General features: G+C 36.9%; 1 protein-coding gene across 6 annotated transcripts in view; it reads right to left on the bottom strand.

The window, feature by feature from the left end:
* Nucleotides 1-979: 979 nt before the first annotated feature.
* The window catches only part of FRMPD4 (FERM and PDZ domain containing 4), a 292,904-nt gene continuing 275,983 nt past the window's right edge, over nt 980-17,900 (bottom strand). For 3 of the 6 annotated variants that reach the window (XM_077781599.1, XM_077781600.1, XM_077781601.1), the window contains 8 exons: nt 16,510-16,629; nt 15,647-15,783; nt 14,268-14,394; nt 11,883-11,972; nt 11,106-11,288; nt 7,727-7,865; nt 6,082-7,143; nt 3,415-5,758 (listed from right to left, as the gene is read on the bottom strand). In XM_077781599.1, the coding sequence (XP_077637725.1) occupies nt 4,422-5,758; nt 6,082-7,143; nt 7,727-7,865; nt 11,106-11,288; nt 11,883-11,972; nt 14,268-14,394; nt 15,647-15,783; nt 16,510-16,629 (3,195 nt within the window). In that variant the 3' untranslated portion in view covers nt 3,415-4,421. Of the gene's footprint in view, nt 3,365-3,414; nt 5,759-6,081; nt 7,144-7,726; nt 7,866-11,105; nt 11,289-11,882; nt 11,973-14,267; nt 14,395-15,646; nt 15,784-16,509; nt 16,630-17,900 lie in introns of those variants that run through there. The other 3 variants (XM_077781602.1, XM_077781596.1, XM_077781595.1) reach the window with 3 other exon arrangements.

Here is a 17,900-nt window from a genome sequence, read left to right as displayed (position 1 = left end):
ACTTTAAGGAGCAAAATGAACATGTTTACAATCAGAAAAGTTCTTGAACATTAAGAAGAACAAAAATCTACTTACCTTTGAAATAAAATTAGATCAATTGAAAAGAAGTGGAATGAAAAGAAATGGAATGAAAAGAACTGGACTAAAAATGCATAAAGTGACATATTCCTACCTATAATCAATGCTTAGTTGTGAGAATCTAAATTTATTTTTGAAACTTATTATTTCTAAATCACTGTTGCCATTTTTATAAACTCAGAAAACCATCAAGGAATAGATACCAATGCAACAGCTCAGCTTGGTTTTTTCCCCCAGTAGTATTTGCATCCCATAGTATTTGCAGCACAAGAACAGCACTCACAGCCCCACTCCTTGGGCTTCCAGAACGAGAGCACTGAGTGTGAGCAGCACACAGGACAAGCTGCTGTCACCCACCAACAGTGTATGTCAGCCCGCAGCCTACCTCTGAGTTACCCTCCAAAGTGGGTACATGCACTAAGTGAATTGGTCTCAGAAATCAGATTTTTCTGATACAGACAACAGATTAAGCTTCTGCTACTGTGTTTTTGAAGATGTTTCTTGCAGTCAGAAGGAAAGGCATGTTTGAAAGACTTTGTTTTATGAAGTGCAAGAAAGTTTTTTTTTTGGTTTAGTCATTTTAGTTCAGCACAGAAACCTTCACATGTGCTTCAAGTGAAAGGCTAAATTTTCAAAACAAGAGCAGTGATACCCTTTACACATGGTGTTATGAGAAACAGGTGAAAGTTACCTACATCATTTTGGAGAATGGAGTCTGCTGCTCCTTGGTCACTGAGAAGTTCACCAGAAGCTCTTGTGAAAGCCTATTTGCCAGCCAGAACTGAGAGCTGTTGCTTTGGCTGCCTCTCAAATACAAGAGTACAAAATGTTTCCCAGAGAGGTTCAGATGGAAGAGATTATTCACAAATTGCCTTTGACATCACTCAAGAGAAGAACTGTCTCTAGCTGGAAATATTTCAGAGATATTTATTGTATTCTGAAAATTTCATTTTATTTCTAACTTATTTACAGTTAAACATTCAGAATCATAAAATATGAAGTATAAAATATTTAACAAAATAGATGCAGTCCGTGTTGTTCAGGTGCACCATAAATATATGATGAAACAGTAAACAGCATAGGAATTTTCTGATGGTCCTCTCTGTCATTTACCAGGGAAAAGGGTATGTAGACCTGCCTCATAACATTCTGGTCTGACCATTATGGCATCAATCTTTCTTTTCAGAGAGAACACCACCACCACTCTGGTTTCTGTGTCCTGAGTCCTCTACAGTTACCTTCACTGTCTAAAATGCCAACACTAAAGTTCAATACATCAGATCCCCTCTAAAGTTGGTATATTCATATATTCAATACATTTTTTTAAAATACAGAATTTCCTAGAAAAGAAGAATCAGGTAATTCAGTCCATATGAACAAAAGTCATTTATTATATATATTTTTTCTAGTAAGTTATAATAGTCTCTTGGATTTTAAATGTCTTTTTGCTATTTTCAATGCTTAAAAATTATAATTTTAAAACATTAAATATTGTGTTATATACATTATGATTTAATTAATCATTCTAAACATGGAGAATTCTCCAAGTGAAAACTTGGATGAAACAAAAAACAATTTCATTGACATAACAGGCTTTAGAAGTTCACTTCATACAACCATAAATTTGACTATATGAAAAATAGCCAAACATCAATTTGCTCCTATATGGGACTTTTTTCTATTTGTTTTTCTGATCTTGGGGAAAGGGGTTTTTGGCTGTTGTTTTTGTATAAACTGAAGGACAGATCTAGTCATCACTTTTGTCAATGTTCAGTATTTTAACTTTTTTTAATCTCATACCTATTTTATATAAAGTAACAAAATATACAGAGAAAGCTGAGTTTGTTACATTAGTTCATACACATACAGTAAATAAAATTTTTTAATGTATGGCTTTGCAAAGGTAGATTATGAAGTGACTTTTGTATTTTATTTGTTTAAAAGCATTTTAAGAGAACGTGTTAGTGTGCTTACAATAGCGGCCATGGTATTTGGATGTCGAGCCAAGAGTTTAATGCTAGGATCACCGGAGGTCTTGCCTGACACTGCTTCTGCAGCCCTCAGAAGACAAATGTAGTTTATCACAACCTCGTCTATCTTAGCTATAATTTCCTGCTGCTGTGTTTCAGAGTTCATGACTTTAACTAAACGCATGCAGGCTTCTGTTAAGCAACAGAGTACTTGAAAGCTGGAAGTCATAGCTAAAAGCATTTCCTCAGGGCTTTTATCAGCCATGGCCATTTTCCTGCAGGCACTTCCCAACTGTCTCGATTCCAAAGATAACAGTTGTTTGTACTTAGAAAGTTTAAGGTCATATGTTTCTGGATGTAAATCTTCTCTCTTGCCCATACTTGCTCGGACCAGTGAGAGTAGCTCATTGGCATCCTTTTGTGCTGCAATAAATCCATCAGGCATTGCATATGTCTTCTCTTTCATCACATTTATTTGTGTGATTCGTGCATCGAAGGCTACATCATTGAGATTCACATCAATTTGGCCACCTTGAGTGTCAGCACTGCTCTTCTCATGCTCATTGACTGCATCACGTGGGGGCTCAGCAGCTTTCGGGGACTCCACGACTTTCTGCTCGTTGTCACCGGACGACTGAGCAAGTGGTTCTGCAAGCTCACACAGGGTCTGTGGTTCGAAGAGATGTGAGAGCTGATGGCTGTCTCGGTCATCTTCCTCCTCATTGTCATCATTTCCTCTGCTGAGAAAGCAATAGCTAAAGGGGCCCCGACACCTCCAGGTGCTGCTGGTCAGCTTTCGCAAGGGCAGTGTTCGACACTGCTTGGAGTCCTTCTGACTGGTGCCTGTGCCTGAACACCTCTTACTGTCCTTCCTATCAGTGCTGACGTACACACAACTCTGAGAGTAACTTTTTGACAGCTTTTTACCCAGAGAAAATTCCACCCTTCTCTCCGATTTGGATTCATCCTTTTGGGTGGTGTCCAGGCATTTCAAGCTGGCTGTGGCTGCCTTCTTCTCAAACAGCATCTCAGTGCCTGCAGATCCTCTAATGCTGCTGCTGCTGCTGCTGCGTCTCAGCATTTTCTTGTTCTGCGGCATCCTGAGGCTTCCTCCTATCATGTCATATGGCCATAAACTAACTGTTGCCCCACAAGCCTGATTTACTTTGGGAATGTCACAAGAGTCTTCATTTTGACTTGGCACCTTTGATTCTGATAGCATGGATGATAGCATGATGGAGTCAGCTAGAGGCTGTCTAGGAAAAGCTGTAGGCATGCCTCCTTGTCTTCCCTTTTCAGGCTCTGTGAAAGCTACACTAGGGGTAGTAGAAGAGCAGACAGAATAATTAAGCATCACCCTGATAATATTCATAGGCTGAACTTTTAAACATCTTCTAACACTCAGTACAAATGGTTTCCTGGTATTTCCCAATGGTTTCTATTCCTCAAAATATTCCATCAAGAATTCATTACAAGTCTTTCCTATTTAACTAAAATGCCTTTTACAACCCGTCAACAAATTATAATTTATGAATAAGTAATTGTTCATTTCACTACAGCAGACTTAATTAAGAAAAGGAATAGCAAATTATGTACAAAACATCTTCAATCTCCCCTAATATATGGATTGCTTGTTTTCTATTAAATAATTTGATGAATAATTTCAGATTAAAATACTTTCTTTAGCTACACCTGAAAGAGTATGGAAAGATGTGTTCATGGCAATTTTGGTTTGGTTTTGTGGCAGTTTTTGTCAGAGAAAGATTATTCTCATTCTAAATCTTAGTCTGTTCCACTTTTGGATTTTCATGCGTTCACACACTACTGTACTGCTACATGTGGGTTGCAATCCAAGAAGAGGAAAATATTTAAAATCCAACTGAAAGAATTTCAATGCTGTCTCTGAAAACTGCATTTTTTGTAACTTTAAAGAAACACCTACTGTAAGATTATGAAGTAAATTCATGCTTAATAAGGTAGTTACATTTTCTTATTCTTAACATCTAGAGCTTTTTATCCATATTGGCATGTTTTTGACAACCTGCTAAAATAGACTATAAGATACCTAAGAAATGAATCAAAGGTTTTCCTCCCCTACATTAATATAACTTCTGAAGTAATTTCACAATCTAACAGGTATCTGGGAGTCAAGTGACTTTGGATTTTGGAGAGGCTTCCAAAGAGGCCTCTCCGTCAGTGTCCCTCCAAATATTATAACTGCAATGAGAAGTTTTTAAAAAAGTTGATCTTTGTATGCAGCTCATCAGAATGAGCTGTAAAAGTAAAATGAACAAATAAACTGAAGGTCTAAATCTCACTGTCTGCTATAGCCTGATGATGTAGTTCCAGATAAAGATAATAGAAATGTCTTACCTAGACCTCAACATGAACTTGTAGCTTTAAGAATAAACAGAAGAAACACTCTATTACTGCTGTACCTGTAGTTTCTTTAATCTTGGGGATCCGATGACATCCTTCTCTCAAAGTGCCGAAAAGTGGTTCAGCATTGATTGCTGAATGCACAACAGGCACCGTCATTCTGTGACACACGGCTTCAGGCTGCTGGTGCAGGTCCTTGTATGTCGTTCCATGGTTTGGAAGAATGGCAGCTCTTTCATCTGCTGGAACATAGGCAATGCCCTTCATTGATGGATCAGAGATGATGTGTTTACCATCAGAGGTACAAAGAGGGGATTCAACTGGGGTAGCACACGTGCTACTGCCTGTGCTGCATCCTGCATCCACTGAAGAGCACTGAGAGCTCTGCAGAGAAAAATGGCCTTCACTTTGCAGAGATGACATGCGCTTAGCCAAGTGATACTCACAAAGTCTAGCCACACTCTGCTCAGCTTCTGGAAGCTTTGAAGGATGGTCATCTGCAGATAAATCAGTATCTTCTGCATCATTTAGGTCTTTGGCTGAAGACATGGGAGTCATGTCTGACAAGAAATTTTCACCTTGGCTAAGCCCTGAGGTGTCATCCTGATGTACCTCAGGATGCACTTCACCCTTACAGTCCGTTTCTGTTTTACCAAGTACAGGAACTCTTGGAAAAGTCTTCCCATTAACTGTTTCTGGGCTTGGCTTATCTGCTGCCCCATCATCAGCAGCATACCATCTTTGGCGAAAGGCAGTTCTCTCCACATTAAAAGTGCTTAGGCGCTGGCTATCTCTTGCTGAAAGAGTTCCAAATTTAGCTTTTAGATCTTCATCAGACTCTGCTTTTTTATTTCCCTGTTGCTTTTTCACAGTAGCATTGCCATCAGAGGATGCTTTTACTTCACTATCTGTCATCTTATTTTTCCTTTTACTAGTGCAAGAATATACCAAGGATCCCATGTGCAATTTGCTAAAATAATCAGTGACAGATTTTGTTTCCATGGTCTCTGGCTCCATTTCCATGTTATCGGAATGAAGAATCTGCTTTGAAGGCACAACTTTTGACTGTAGCTCTGCATCCTGACCACCAGCCAAAGGCTGTGAGGGCTTCATGCCTGGCCCTCCAGCCTGATTCTTAGCAATAGGAAATTCAGTCTGCTCTTCCACAAGTGGTTGGTAGCCTTCACTTGTGGTCAAAAACATACGTGCAGTGTTTTCCGACTGTTTCTGTGCTGTGGCTAGTTCAGAGCTTTCAGTCATTTCAGAGGAATTTGTTTCATTGCCAGAATCTGAAGATGACTCAGGGCTATATGCTCGCAGGATAGCTACACCTGCAAGCCACAAAAAATAAGAGTCAATTAAATGACAGCAGCTGAGGCACCTGGATAAGTGACAAGCAAAAGGAGGTGTATTAGAGACAAAAATATTCTTTGTAAGAATATTCTGACTTTATTGCACAGTTCCCGAGACAGGTAGTTTAGTAACAGTGGTGGCTCCATTAAATATGAAATACGATGTATGAAAAATGATGGCAAAAAAATAAAAGGAAAACTAAAAAAAACCAAACCAACCCTCATGAAATGGAGTACTTCCAAACCTAAATGGATGAGATGAAATGATTTTCAATGAATAAATGTAACTATGGTGAAAGAACCTGAATTGTCATTCGTCTGCTGTTCCTCTGAAGCAGCCAAAGCTTCTAGTGCTTGAAGAGTAGAGACTACAGCATCATCTAGCCCCTTCTCACACTTCCCCTCTGTATTAGTAGGGACAGCATCGATAAGCGACACTGGAATGTCATCATTGCCTAGATTACTGTCTTGCTCCTTGTTGTCTCTAGGCTGTGTTGCTTGATTCTGAGAGTCTTCCTCATCAGAACTGTCCCTGAAACCAGGTGGAGGAGCAGCAATGGCCATGTTTAAGGTATGCAAAAGGAAATCATCTTCATTGTCATCACCTTCTGGAGGTGGAAGTGAAGTCAAATCAATAATGTCATCACTAGAACCAGAAAGGCTGAGAAGAGCAGGCCTATTGATTTCTCCTACCATAATATCTTCTTCACAGCTCACTTCATCTTCATCTTCGGCATCATCTGTGTTTTCTGCATAACAGATATCATGCAGCAAAGGCTCTTCTATCCCTTCTGCAGCTCCAAATATTTTACCATCGCTTATAGTTGCGTAAACAGAGTTTGCAGCAAACTGAATGCTTTCAGCATCTGGTGACAACTCCAGGCCTTTAATGTCATTGGCATTACTAAGGTAAATGGCTATTTGTTTTTCTAATACTTCTGGACTTTCATCCAAAAGCCTTTCATAGCCAAGAGTCTGGGGACTGATACCATCCAAGTTGGGATCTCCAAATATAAAAGAAACTTTTGCTCCCCTGGGAGAATCCTGTGCTTTCTTGCTAGGTTCCAAACCTGAGAGTGACAACAGTGAAGGCTGGTTAAAATTTCTGCTTTCTTCTGTTTCAGCAGGGTCATTTTGCTTGGCCAGATGCTGATCAAATCCACCTGAATTATAAGTATTTTCTATGTACAGATGTCTGTGTTCTTTTTGACATAACAGACTTTCAGAAACATCTATAGTCTTCTGCTTTGGATCAACAAAGGACATTTCAGCCTCCTGATCTCCTTCAGCCAGGAAAGTGGTAGTTTTTGGTATACAGTTCCACTCAGAAGCAAGGATATTATGCTTCCCTCTATTTTCAGGTCCTATAGCAAGGTGAAATAAAATCAACATTGTGAAATCAAAGAACGAAGTCAAGTAATTTGTAAACAATTTTTTGATGCTAAGTATTAAACACTGAATAGGATAGCTGAGTCATCAAATACTTCAGAACAGTGTTTTCAAATTCACTTCTGTTCTAAGTTAAATACCTGTTGACTTAATGACCTAAAGTTTAACTGGTGCTTCTGTGCCATAAAACAAATCTAAACCTCAATTAGGTACAAATGCTATTCCAGGCATAGTAATACAAAAGCAGCTGGTTTCTACAACACCATATGTATTCTGACAAAAGATATATGCATATAAAATAATAACACTCACAGGAAGTGTGCATCTGTCTACTGGAATATTAAGGAAATTTGATACATGGTTTATTTTACCATGGAGATGCTACCATAGGCCGGGTATTGGAATACTATAAAGCTGAATTGAATACTGTGGTGCTAGATCTGAGCCAGCAATCAGATGTAATTTGACACAGCTTTCTATTTATCTGGAGGTGCTCTGGCTTAAGTTAGTTTCTGCTTCATACACTGGACTGCAGGTAACATACTGTGAGATAAATACCTGTTTCTCGGCTCCCTGCATTTTTCTTGTTGGCCATGTTAAATATTGAACGCCTTGAGTCAACCAGCAGTCTGTAGTACCCAGCTGTTAGGCAAGCAAGATTCATTGCATCTGATGACTCCATCAGAAGAGTAATAGGCTAAGAAAAATACAATCAAGTTAAGGCTGTTCCTCCTCAATTTGTTTGCCTGTCGACAGTACTATTACATCAGAGCAAAAGTAACTACATCACAAACACCTCATTGAAAAATACACATGAGAGAATTTATTTTCCTCACTACAGTATCAAACAGTATAAAAAGCTTAGTCAAGACTGGAGTTGTAGTAAGGTAGAAGTCCAACTAGACATTTTAACAACTGATTGCTCTGTTTCTGAATGAAGCTAACTATTTTAGGACTCTTGCTCCATCTTTTTCTTGCATAGATATCTTACTCTGGCAAAAGCACTATTTAATGTTACTCTGAATATGCCCAGGGTGAAGAACCTGGTACATTAGGTGCTGGAGTCTTGCAGTTGTATAGGAATCTGCTGCTTCCCTGAAAATATGGTGCACTAAGTAAATGCAAAGAAGCATGACGGGGAAGCAAACAGTCAAGGAAAGTTGAGCTTCATAAAATATAGCAGTCAGGTTAAAGCTATCATGACACTGCAAAACAGGGACAGGTTAAAAGATTTTAGTGTTTGTGGCCTGGTGTGACTGAAAAGACAAGTGGTGAAAAAATAAGCAGATAAGCAGAGACAAAGAGATCAGAGAAAGATCACCAGAATGGTGACCAGCAAAGAAAACAAACACAGAACACTAAAAAAAAAAAAAAAAAAAAAAAAAAAAGACAATCCTAGCAAAAAGTGAGACCTCAGAGCTTTGAAAAACTGTGGCTGCCAGGACAGCAAGCATCAAACTCGAGACATCCATGTGAAACTTACTTTAATTAATTTTTCTTTTGCCATTATGTATACATTTTCTTGCCTAAAAATTTTTGTTCAAGTCTCTCTAGCTTTTAATACCAAAAACCTTTCTCCTCAAATGTAATTTATTAAAGTGGCTAGCCTCTACAACTCCTAGACAGGAAATAAAAATGAAGCCCTTACCATGATGCATAGATAGAAATCAGACCACAGACAACCCATCTTATCACTCACAGTTTGTAGTGACTCATAGTACGTGGACATTTTTGACAATTTATCATAATTTAGCATGCAGAGCCCACTGTCACAAGATGGATGCAAGGACCTATATCATTCATTCCAGGAGGAATGTCACATGCAACAAGGATGACTGTCCAACCTACTCAACTCTTACTAGTAAAAAGACAACTGATTCTGATGGAAGCTGTGGCCAAAAGTGATGATCAGAGCTTACTACCAAAGCTACAACAGGTCCAATGAGTTTTTAAAAGCCTGTACTACAGCATCTTGGGCCACAGTATTCCAGGTGCCCCGAATGTTGTATAAACTGTTTTCAGCAACTTGGAAAAATGTGTGATTTTTTTTTTTTTGGTTTTTTTTTTTTTTTTTTTTTTTTTTGCTTTAACCTATTTTTGCTACAGCTTGGGCTTCTATTCAATACATGCTTCTTTCAAGGTATACAACTATAGCTATTATAGTTACTATAAATTATTAAACCTACAGCATATTACTTAATCTCTTCTTTTGAGCAACTATTAAAAACCAACATTTGAAATGCTACACTCCTCTAAATTTTTCTGCAGTGATTGGCAGAAATTGATGAACTCTGCAGAACTCTCAGATTGCTGAAAACAATTCTGTGAAGTACTGGTACTCTGCTGAAAAATTCTGTGACAGCTAAACTTTTATTGCATGCTTCTGCCAAGTGAAACATGTTTCAGAACAGATTTAAAGAAACAAAAATAAAATAAAAATCTGAACTGTCTGTTCACTAAAAAAATATATATAACATTCAGAAGATGTATATATGAACCTGCTACTTGAGGGTAAGTGAAAGGATGAAAACATCATTGAGAATATCTACCTGTGTGTGCCTGCATCTCCTTCACAGGACATGGTCACAACCCCTTACTTGTGCCCCACAGAGAGGCAACTTTTTGTCAAATTCCACCCAGAGCCTCCTAGATTTTTATTTTATAGTCAGACTCTCTGGGTTTAAGATCATGTGTTGAAATGCAAGGAGATGGGGATATGCACAATTAGCAATAAAACAGCAACCATATTATAATATACAACATAAGACCATGGTAATACAGAATACTACAGCATACTGTGATGCATATTACATATGGGCAGATGGGAAGGATTTAATTTCTGTATTACTTTTCCCATCTGTAAAAAGGTGATAATAGCTTTCTTATAAGAAGGCTATGAGTTTAGCACAGTAATGCAGGTAAAGCAGCCTGATATCCTTAGGTGTTACCACTGTTAAGGTGAAAGTGATGCTGTGTTCACCAACCTGTAAATTTCTCTTAAATTGCTGTCAAAGAGCATCTAGATTACTTTATAACAATGTTTCTTTCATTACTTTAAATACAGAGAAACTGTTCCAGGTCAATACACTTAAAGCACTCAAAGCAAAAGCCTAGTAAAATATTCCTCATGTGTGCTTTTTATGTATAGCTGGGTAAGCAAAAAGAAGTGTTAGGTTTTATTTTTTTAATCAAATATTTAAGTTTCAAATACAATGAGAACTCTACCTTAAATCTCTGGTTATTAAGATTAATGCCCTAGAAAGTCTATGAAGCCTTTCACTCCAAGCCAAATAAAAATCAGGACTAAAAACAACTAGGACAGTATAACATACAAAATTCCACTCATTCTGCCACTAGATGCTACACAGATGCAGAGTGCTAAGTGATATTTAAAAGAAATTAAATTACTATAGGTAGATGATGACATATGTGAATACCAAACTGGAATTATAAAGATCAAGAAAAAACACCATTCATTGTTACAGTTTATTTAACTGGAAACTGTTACGTGGTTACTTGCAGTAAACTTTGTGGATATAATAAATCCATTTACAGGGGATGCTGGTCCCATGCAGCTGGCAATTCTTTACTGGTAATGTTACTGTATATTACATTAGAAGTAGCTTCAAAAGAAGGTCAGTTTCATCATCACCTTTTCTTACCATGGAAATCCATGAAGACATTAAAAAAAAAGAGGCTCCTGGGGGTCAGCTGAGAGAAAAATCAAAGTAGAATGCAGGTTCTGGAAAACACCAGCCTAATACACTGTAGGCCCAACCTGTATTATAAATGTACTGTGACCAAAAAAGAGCTGAAAATGTACTTTCAGAGTACTATTGGCATGAAAATATTCAGAACAGCATAGTTTAATCTAATACTCAAAGAGAAAAGCATTATTAAAAGATGCTATATCAACACAAATCAATAACAAACTTACTTTTACGTCTAAGACATGCAGCTCAACTCTAACATTGCTTTCATCTTCTGTAAACATCTCAATTTTGTTCACGTGGCTGAAGTCTGCCAGGAGAGCCACAAGATTTGTTTTGGTGTTTATCACATGGCTGATTCCGTACCGCGGCCCTACTAACAGAGTCACTTCTGAACGCTTTTCTCCCTGCTTTAGCAGAAAAAGAAAGAAAACTCAAGTAAAAACCATGATAGGTACTGCATAGTGACAGAAATCATCACTCCCTTCTTTCAGTTACACAGAGTTACATTTGCACGGCATTTCTACATTAAAGATTATTATGTTTTCACTAGATAGATACGATACACAAGAGCATACTTAAGTAATAATTTTTAAAAAAGTAAAGGAATTTCTTGCTGTATGTTGATTGCACTCTAGATTTTAGGTGGATAGTTAGATGGACAGACGATGGATGGACTCTGCTTCTGTTAAAAGAAAAACTTGGTCATTAAGATTTTTCCAGACTAACAGTTTTAGCATTCAATAGATAATTGGATGGTGTTATTTGCTAAGAAAGTGCTATCTATCTCCAAATTCCCAGTACAATTTTTATTATGAAATATATGCTATTTTCAAGATTAAAAGAAACAAAAAGTGATTTGGTTCAATTAAAAATTATTTGAAAGCATATGAATAGAACTTAAACTTCTAAAGAAAATTATATGATCCAGCTTTTGAAAATAAAAAAAGGCATCAGATTAAAAAAAAAATCAAGAGAAGAGACTATTTTAAGAGAAATGTTACCACTAGTGTTGCCTTGAAGACACGCCCTCCATATAATCGTAGATCACTGAGGAACTTTAGATAATGCACCTTGGCTTGCAGAGCAGAGAGCTGAGAAAGGTGAAACAGGGATAAGAGGTAGTTGTGGAAATCATTACATTATAATAAAATTCCAAATGAATATATATTTGTGTAGTATAAAGAGAATGGTCTGCAATAACAGCTCTTTGGAGCCTGAAACTAAATCTTGAGATGCTTGAGCATCAGATGACGTGAAACAGTCTCATTCTTAAAATTAATATCTTGCTTGTTTAGTTAAAATGCACTGAGGACTTGGGAATGGGCTGATCAGAGCACTTCAAGAACATCCTAACTGCTTTAATGGAGGGAAAACGTTAAAGTACTCAGATTAAACATCTGTTCACTGAGGGATTTCAAGGCTAAAACAGCAGCTTTCCATTCATAAATTCCATCAGTTCTTAAATGTTTATATACCTATACAGAGAAAGAGAATGAAGAATTTGCATTTGTCAGCTATGTATTTTACATTTTGCTAGGTACTTGTGGTGTTGGGCATATTATTCCACTTTTTTACTTTATTCCCTACTTTCTAAAATAACACTCTTCCACTATACTCAGCAGGTAATAAATCAGAAAGCTAAAAACAGCACATGAATACATATGATCAAGTCATGTAATATATGTCAGAATTTGTCTCCTCTTTTTCTCCTCTGAGCTTAAACTATCTACTTAAAAAAGAAAACTTGGAAATATTTTATGAGACAGAAGGAAAACAAGAAACAGTTAATTTCACCAGTCTGAATCCAAACCTTAAACTTCCCTTGTGTAAATCCTTGCAACTGGACGTTTAGAAGATAATACAAAACAGTCTCATATAATTTGCTCGTTTCATTCCAGTCACTGGATTTCTAATTCAAAAATCTTATTTAATCTTGAGCAGCATTTTAAGGGCTCCTATCCTAAATTTTTCTTAGACAACATGGAGGAAATGGATCCAAAGCAGAGTGAACAGTGGCAATTCTTTGCCCTTTGCTGCACCAGGTGTTCACTTGGTGCAGAAATACACAAGGGTTGTAAAAAAACAGGAGAATCCTGAGAATTACAAGATTCCCTTCATGAAAAGGAATAGAAGACCCCTGAGTCAGTTCCTGTGGTGGTACCTACAAGTAAAAAGGTGATGAAAAGATGGTTTCTTTTTAAGACCTACCTGCTAAGAAAGCAGGTTGGCACACATGCATTTCCAAAGCTCAAATAAAAAAGAATGAAGCAAACCCAACAAAGTCTGCTTGCTTCAGGAAGGAACTGTTGCAATACCTCTAACCAAGAACTGATACTGGTATGCCACTGTAAGACATATTTCACACTGGTAAGGGCCGCAGCTGTGATGGCTTCCAAAATAAATCCAAATTTGTACTACCAAAATTTATAATAAGCAATTGGCATAATTTAGCTTTGGTTTCAGAAGCATAGGAGACATGCACTGCTTCAGCTATGTTCACACTCATGATATGTCCTGAAACCTCCAAGCAGGATTTCTGCTGATGACAATGAGCCTTAGCTCAGGCACCAGCTGTTTTGATGTTTTTTTGGTTCAGAAACAAAGTGTCATGAAGCAGGATTCAGCTCATTTTATGCCTCGGCTAGTTACTCTCAGGTTCTTTCTATAGTCCATGAAGAGACATAAGCATTTCTAGGACACAAGCAATCTGACCTATTTCTCTCCCTGAATGTGGGATGGGATGAATGGCTCCCTGGAAGTGCCTATTTCTCTCCATTGACTACACATGAGAAGATGACCTGCACTAAGAAACCACATTAAGGTGTCTACAACCAGACTCAGCTGCATGCATGTAACAAAGGCATTTCTCAGAGACATTGTCTTATCCATGTTTTTTCCAGCTGAAGTGAAAGTTTAGTGCTAAGAAAAGTATTTTACAACAGCAAGGAAGGTCATTTACTGCAAGAAACATCATCTATCCAGTTAGATCATGGCCAGTGAAAAGTCTTTCTCTACAGTGTAATAAAGAACAATCTGAAAAACAGCATTTATGTTAGATGACAGCGTCAGAGTGAAAACAAAAACTTTCCTAGCAAATCTGCCATTCATAGAAAGTGCAAGTTAATTAAAAAAATCTATATATGGTTATCATATATGAGATATTAATAACCAGTTCTCTGTCATTCTCAAGAAAAGAAGATAGTTTCGCTGGGACATAATTAAGTATTTTTAATAGTTCTTGGCTATGTTGCACCAGCACCCAAAGTTACATCTCTGCAAATAAAGTGGCTAGGTGCTTCTCCAAAAGATTAGCTTTAAATGTGTCCCATGCATGCCATACTTTTGTTCTTTAAAACATATTTTCCATTAAGATGCAAATGCAATACCTTTTTGCCTGGAGGAACTAGGTTTTGATTTGCTTTGACAAGGTGGGAAAGTGCTTTCTTTATGTTCTTTTCCTTCATGCTTTGCAGCACAGCAGATGGAAGAAAAGTCTCTAATCCCCATTCTTTTCTGTAATAAAAGGCATATATTTAATTTCACATTCCTGTGATGATTATTTATCTAAAGACTGGTGACTACGATGCCAAGTGAATGATTACCTGAAAACAGAAGGAGAGTTGATCAAGTCCAGAGTTTTGCAGTAACATGTTATTTCCAAAATTTAACAATTTATTCCTAATGATATTTTAAAATGTTAAATAATCTCTTTTCCACCCCTTCCATCTCTTCAGTCATGCCATTCAGAAAAGAATGTTTAAGTTTGATATCTAAAGTCTATGTTAAACACCACTTAATTACAATGACAAGCATGATTGCAGAATTAAAATAGCAGATAATTTAATAATGCAATGTCATATTTAATTTTATTTTATTGGTTTCTTTTAGAACATGGAAATCAGAGCCTTTTTATTGTCACCTTTATGTTTGGAGGTCTGGGGGGAGGGCTGGGTCATCCTCAAATGCAACCGGTTTGCCTCCATTTACCAAATTCTTTTTCTGCTTGAAGCACAACCTTTGACAGAAGACTGACTTCACTTGTAAATCACTACTTTTACAGATTCATTAATAAGACAGGATATAACATTGTCTTCAATGTGATGGATAAACTCTTCAAAACAGAGTGTGTAATAGTTATTGTTTCTATTCTGCAAGCAAACTAGGCAACAGCAACAAAAGTTTTGGGACTTGAGGTTTTTATTTTGTTGTGGGGTTTTTGTTGCCCTGTTTTTGTTTTTTTTTTTTTTTTTTAAATCCAAGCTGATATACACACATTTGCACTTTTCAATGTTTCTTTTTCATTGTAGTTATATATATGTATATGTAGTTATATATATATATATATATATATGGTGTCTAACATAAGACAGGTGCGTACTGTAGTACTTCTGCATTTAAGAAATACTAGAAAATCCAATCTATGACATACTGTCCTCTGAACCAAGCAATAATCTTAATCTAACTATAATAATCTTTACTAAAACTGTAGGATACAGACCATATAAACTTAGATCTTAAGTCACTGAAAGCAAATGAGCTAATTGTATTTACATTCTATTTCACATGCCCAAATAGATGATCAAAAGGTAAACAGATCAAAAGGACAAAAATGCACCACTCTTAACATATCTGAATTAATTTCAGTGACAAATATTAAATCTAAAGTGGTGCATGCATACAGACATACAAAAGAAACAACCTTAAATAATCTACAAGTTACTCCTAATGTTTCACTTTTAAAGAACACACAGCATTCTCAACTTACTCTATGTATTTGAGGGAGATTTTCTGAGTTTGCTTTGTGGTCACAGTTGCAATATACATTTGCAATGCAGCCAGTCGCAGGGCAATGTCATATTTCAGTTCTGGTCCAAATCTTTCCTGGACCACATCATTACAGCTCTGCCAAAGAACCAGTAGAGGGAGCATTACGTTAAAAAATCTTGCACTAAAAATAAATTATCGTTATTTTTCTTTTTCTTCTTTTTTTTTTTTTTTTTTTTTTTTTAATTAACACTCCATGAAAAGTAACCCTTAACTCAGAAGGGGACTCTGTTTTCACTTTTAAAGGTGTCACAAATTCATGATATGGACACTAATGAAGAATATCAGTACTTCTGACAAAGAGCAAAAGGTATTTTTATTTTCACTAAGCTCTCTTCAGCCTTCCTGGAGAGAAGACTAATCCTCCATCACAAAGAGTGCTTGGAGGGGGTCAGTATATCTTGATTTAGGATAGCAGGATTCCACTTGGGGAGATACTTAGGAGAACCACCTTCCTTGTACATCAGTTTTCCCATCCCCTTTACTGAACATCATTTCTGTCTGATATTACAGTACCACAAATAAGTATTAACAATTAATTCAGCTTCACTCTTCTCTAAAGCCAAATATATTTTGGAAAGGTATCAAAGCATTACTACTTGGAGAGGCTTATGAAGAAAGAGGACTTTGCAGATGATAGAGATTTGCACGTTCCCCAAGTGCATTCACTGGTTTTATGCTGCAGTAATCAAAGCCAGGATTTACTGCAACCAAGCTTTTTTATGTGAAGATGTAAATTTATATATAGAGTAAATGTATTTTTTTATTCTCCTTTACACTAGCAATGGCTGTGCTTTCACTTACCTGTACATAGAGATATTCAAAAGCAACTGGATCTCTTCTTAAAAGATCAATGGGATCCTTTGGGACAAAGCTAATCCTGAAAAGACATCTCATCTTATGCGAGCCTGGCCTTTGGGTCACCTAGAACAGTGCAATAATAATATTAGGGACTGGCAACCCTGGTAGAGCAATGGGGTCTATAGTCTTGGGCAATGTTGCCCTATTTCAGAGCCCTGTGGTAGCAGGAAAAATAATTCTGCCCAAAAAAGAGCTTTGCCATGGGCTAGTTTTTAGGTTCTTCACCTAAGAACATTGTATATGTAATCTTATGGAAGGACTTTTAGACTCATACAGGCATGACTGCCTGATACAACTCATCCTCAAAGCAGCAGGATTCACTCAAAACCAGGGTGAAACAACAGATAAAACATCTTAACAAAAACCATCCAAGTGAAATGCAAACTGAATTGAGCTTCAGCAGGACTAAAATACATAAAAGAGAAGAGTTAGGTGTTTGGGCATAGTTCACATTTTATTAGGCTGTCTGAGAACACAGGTGAGGCCCAACTTGACAGCTATTGCTCTCACATTCTTTTGCTTGTTTTAATCCATTAGTCAAATTGAGAGAAATTAGGTCTTTTTCCTGGGTTGTTCTGGATTGAGATCTACTCAATAACTTCTGACCAAGATCCAATGCATTAAAAAATGTAAAAGTCTGCTTTTTGTGTTGGTCAGCAAAACTTTTTTAAGCATCTAACTCTCTAATCTCTAATCACAGGAGACCACTGCCTAGCAAAGGAGTAATTGGATAACAATCCAAACTCACCATTGTAAGTCATGGTCAGCAGCAACATTATAATGGAAAATTAAAATAGTCCTGTTTTTACTGTAACTTCAAAGAAGAGACCCTCAGAATTAATGTAGTTTATGTAATTTATTCATTAGGCTAATGTAGTTAGAGAGTTAGGGTACTTTAAAATCAACGTATTTACTTGACAAAACTGCAGTTTTAAAAATCTCCAATAGAAGTCTCTGTCTTGCTCAAATAATTTTCAAAAGTTCTATTATTGCACATTGTCTCACCTCTTTCCTAAGTATATAGACATACTCTGTACATATTTATAAAAGTTCCAGATGGTTTATTCTGATCTTTCTGATTTCAGTGAGAATTACCAATGACTTCAAGGAGATGGCTGGGCTAAGAGGACAAGTGTTGAGTATTTCTGGATATTGTTCAATCACTGAGTAGCTTGTACCCACAAGAAAAGAATGCTAACGTGGCAAGGGCAAGTGCTTAAATGTTAGAAAATGCTAGAAAGACTGTTATCTGTTAAACTAAGCTCCTTCACACAATTACACAGACTCTAGTTATAATTACAGGAATTCTGTCATTTAAATTAAGTCATTTTCCA

The sequence above is a fragment of the Lonchura striata genome, chromosome 2 (assembly GCF_046129695.1).
Source record: "Lonchura striata isolate bLonStr1 chromosome 2, bLonStr1.mat, whole genome shotgun sequence".
Classification (NCBI taxonomy): domain Eukaryota; kingdom Metazoa; phylum Chordata; class Aves; order Passeriformes; family Estrildidae; genus Lonchura; species Lonchura striata.
Note: the sequence above shows the minus strand (reverse complement) of the source record. Positions and strands in the feature narration are given on the sequence as shown.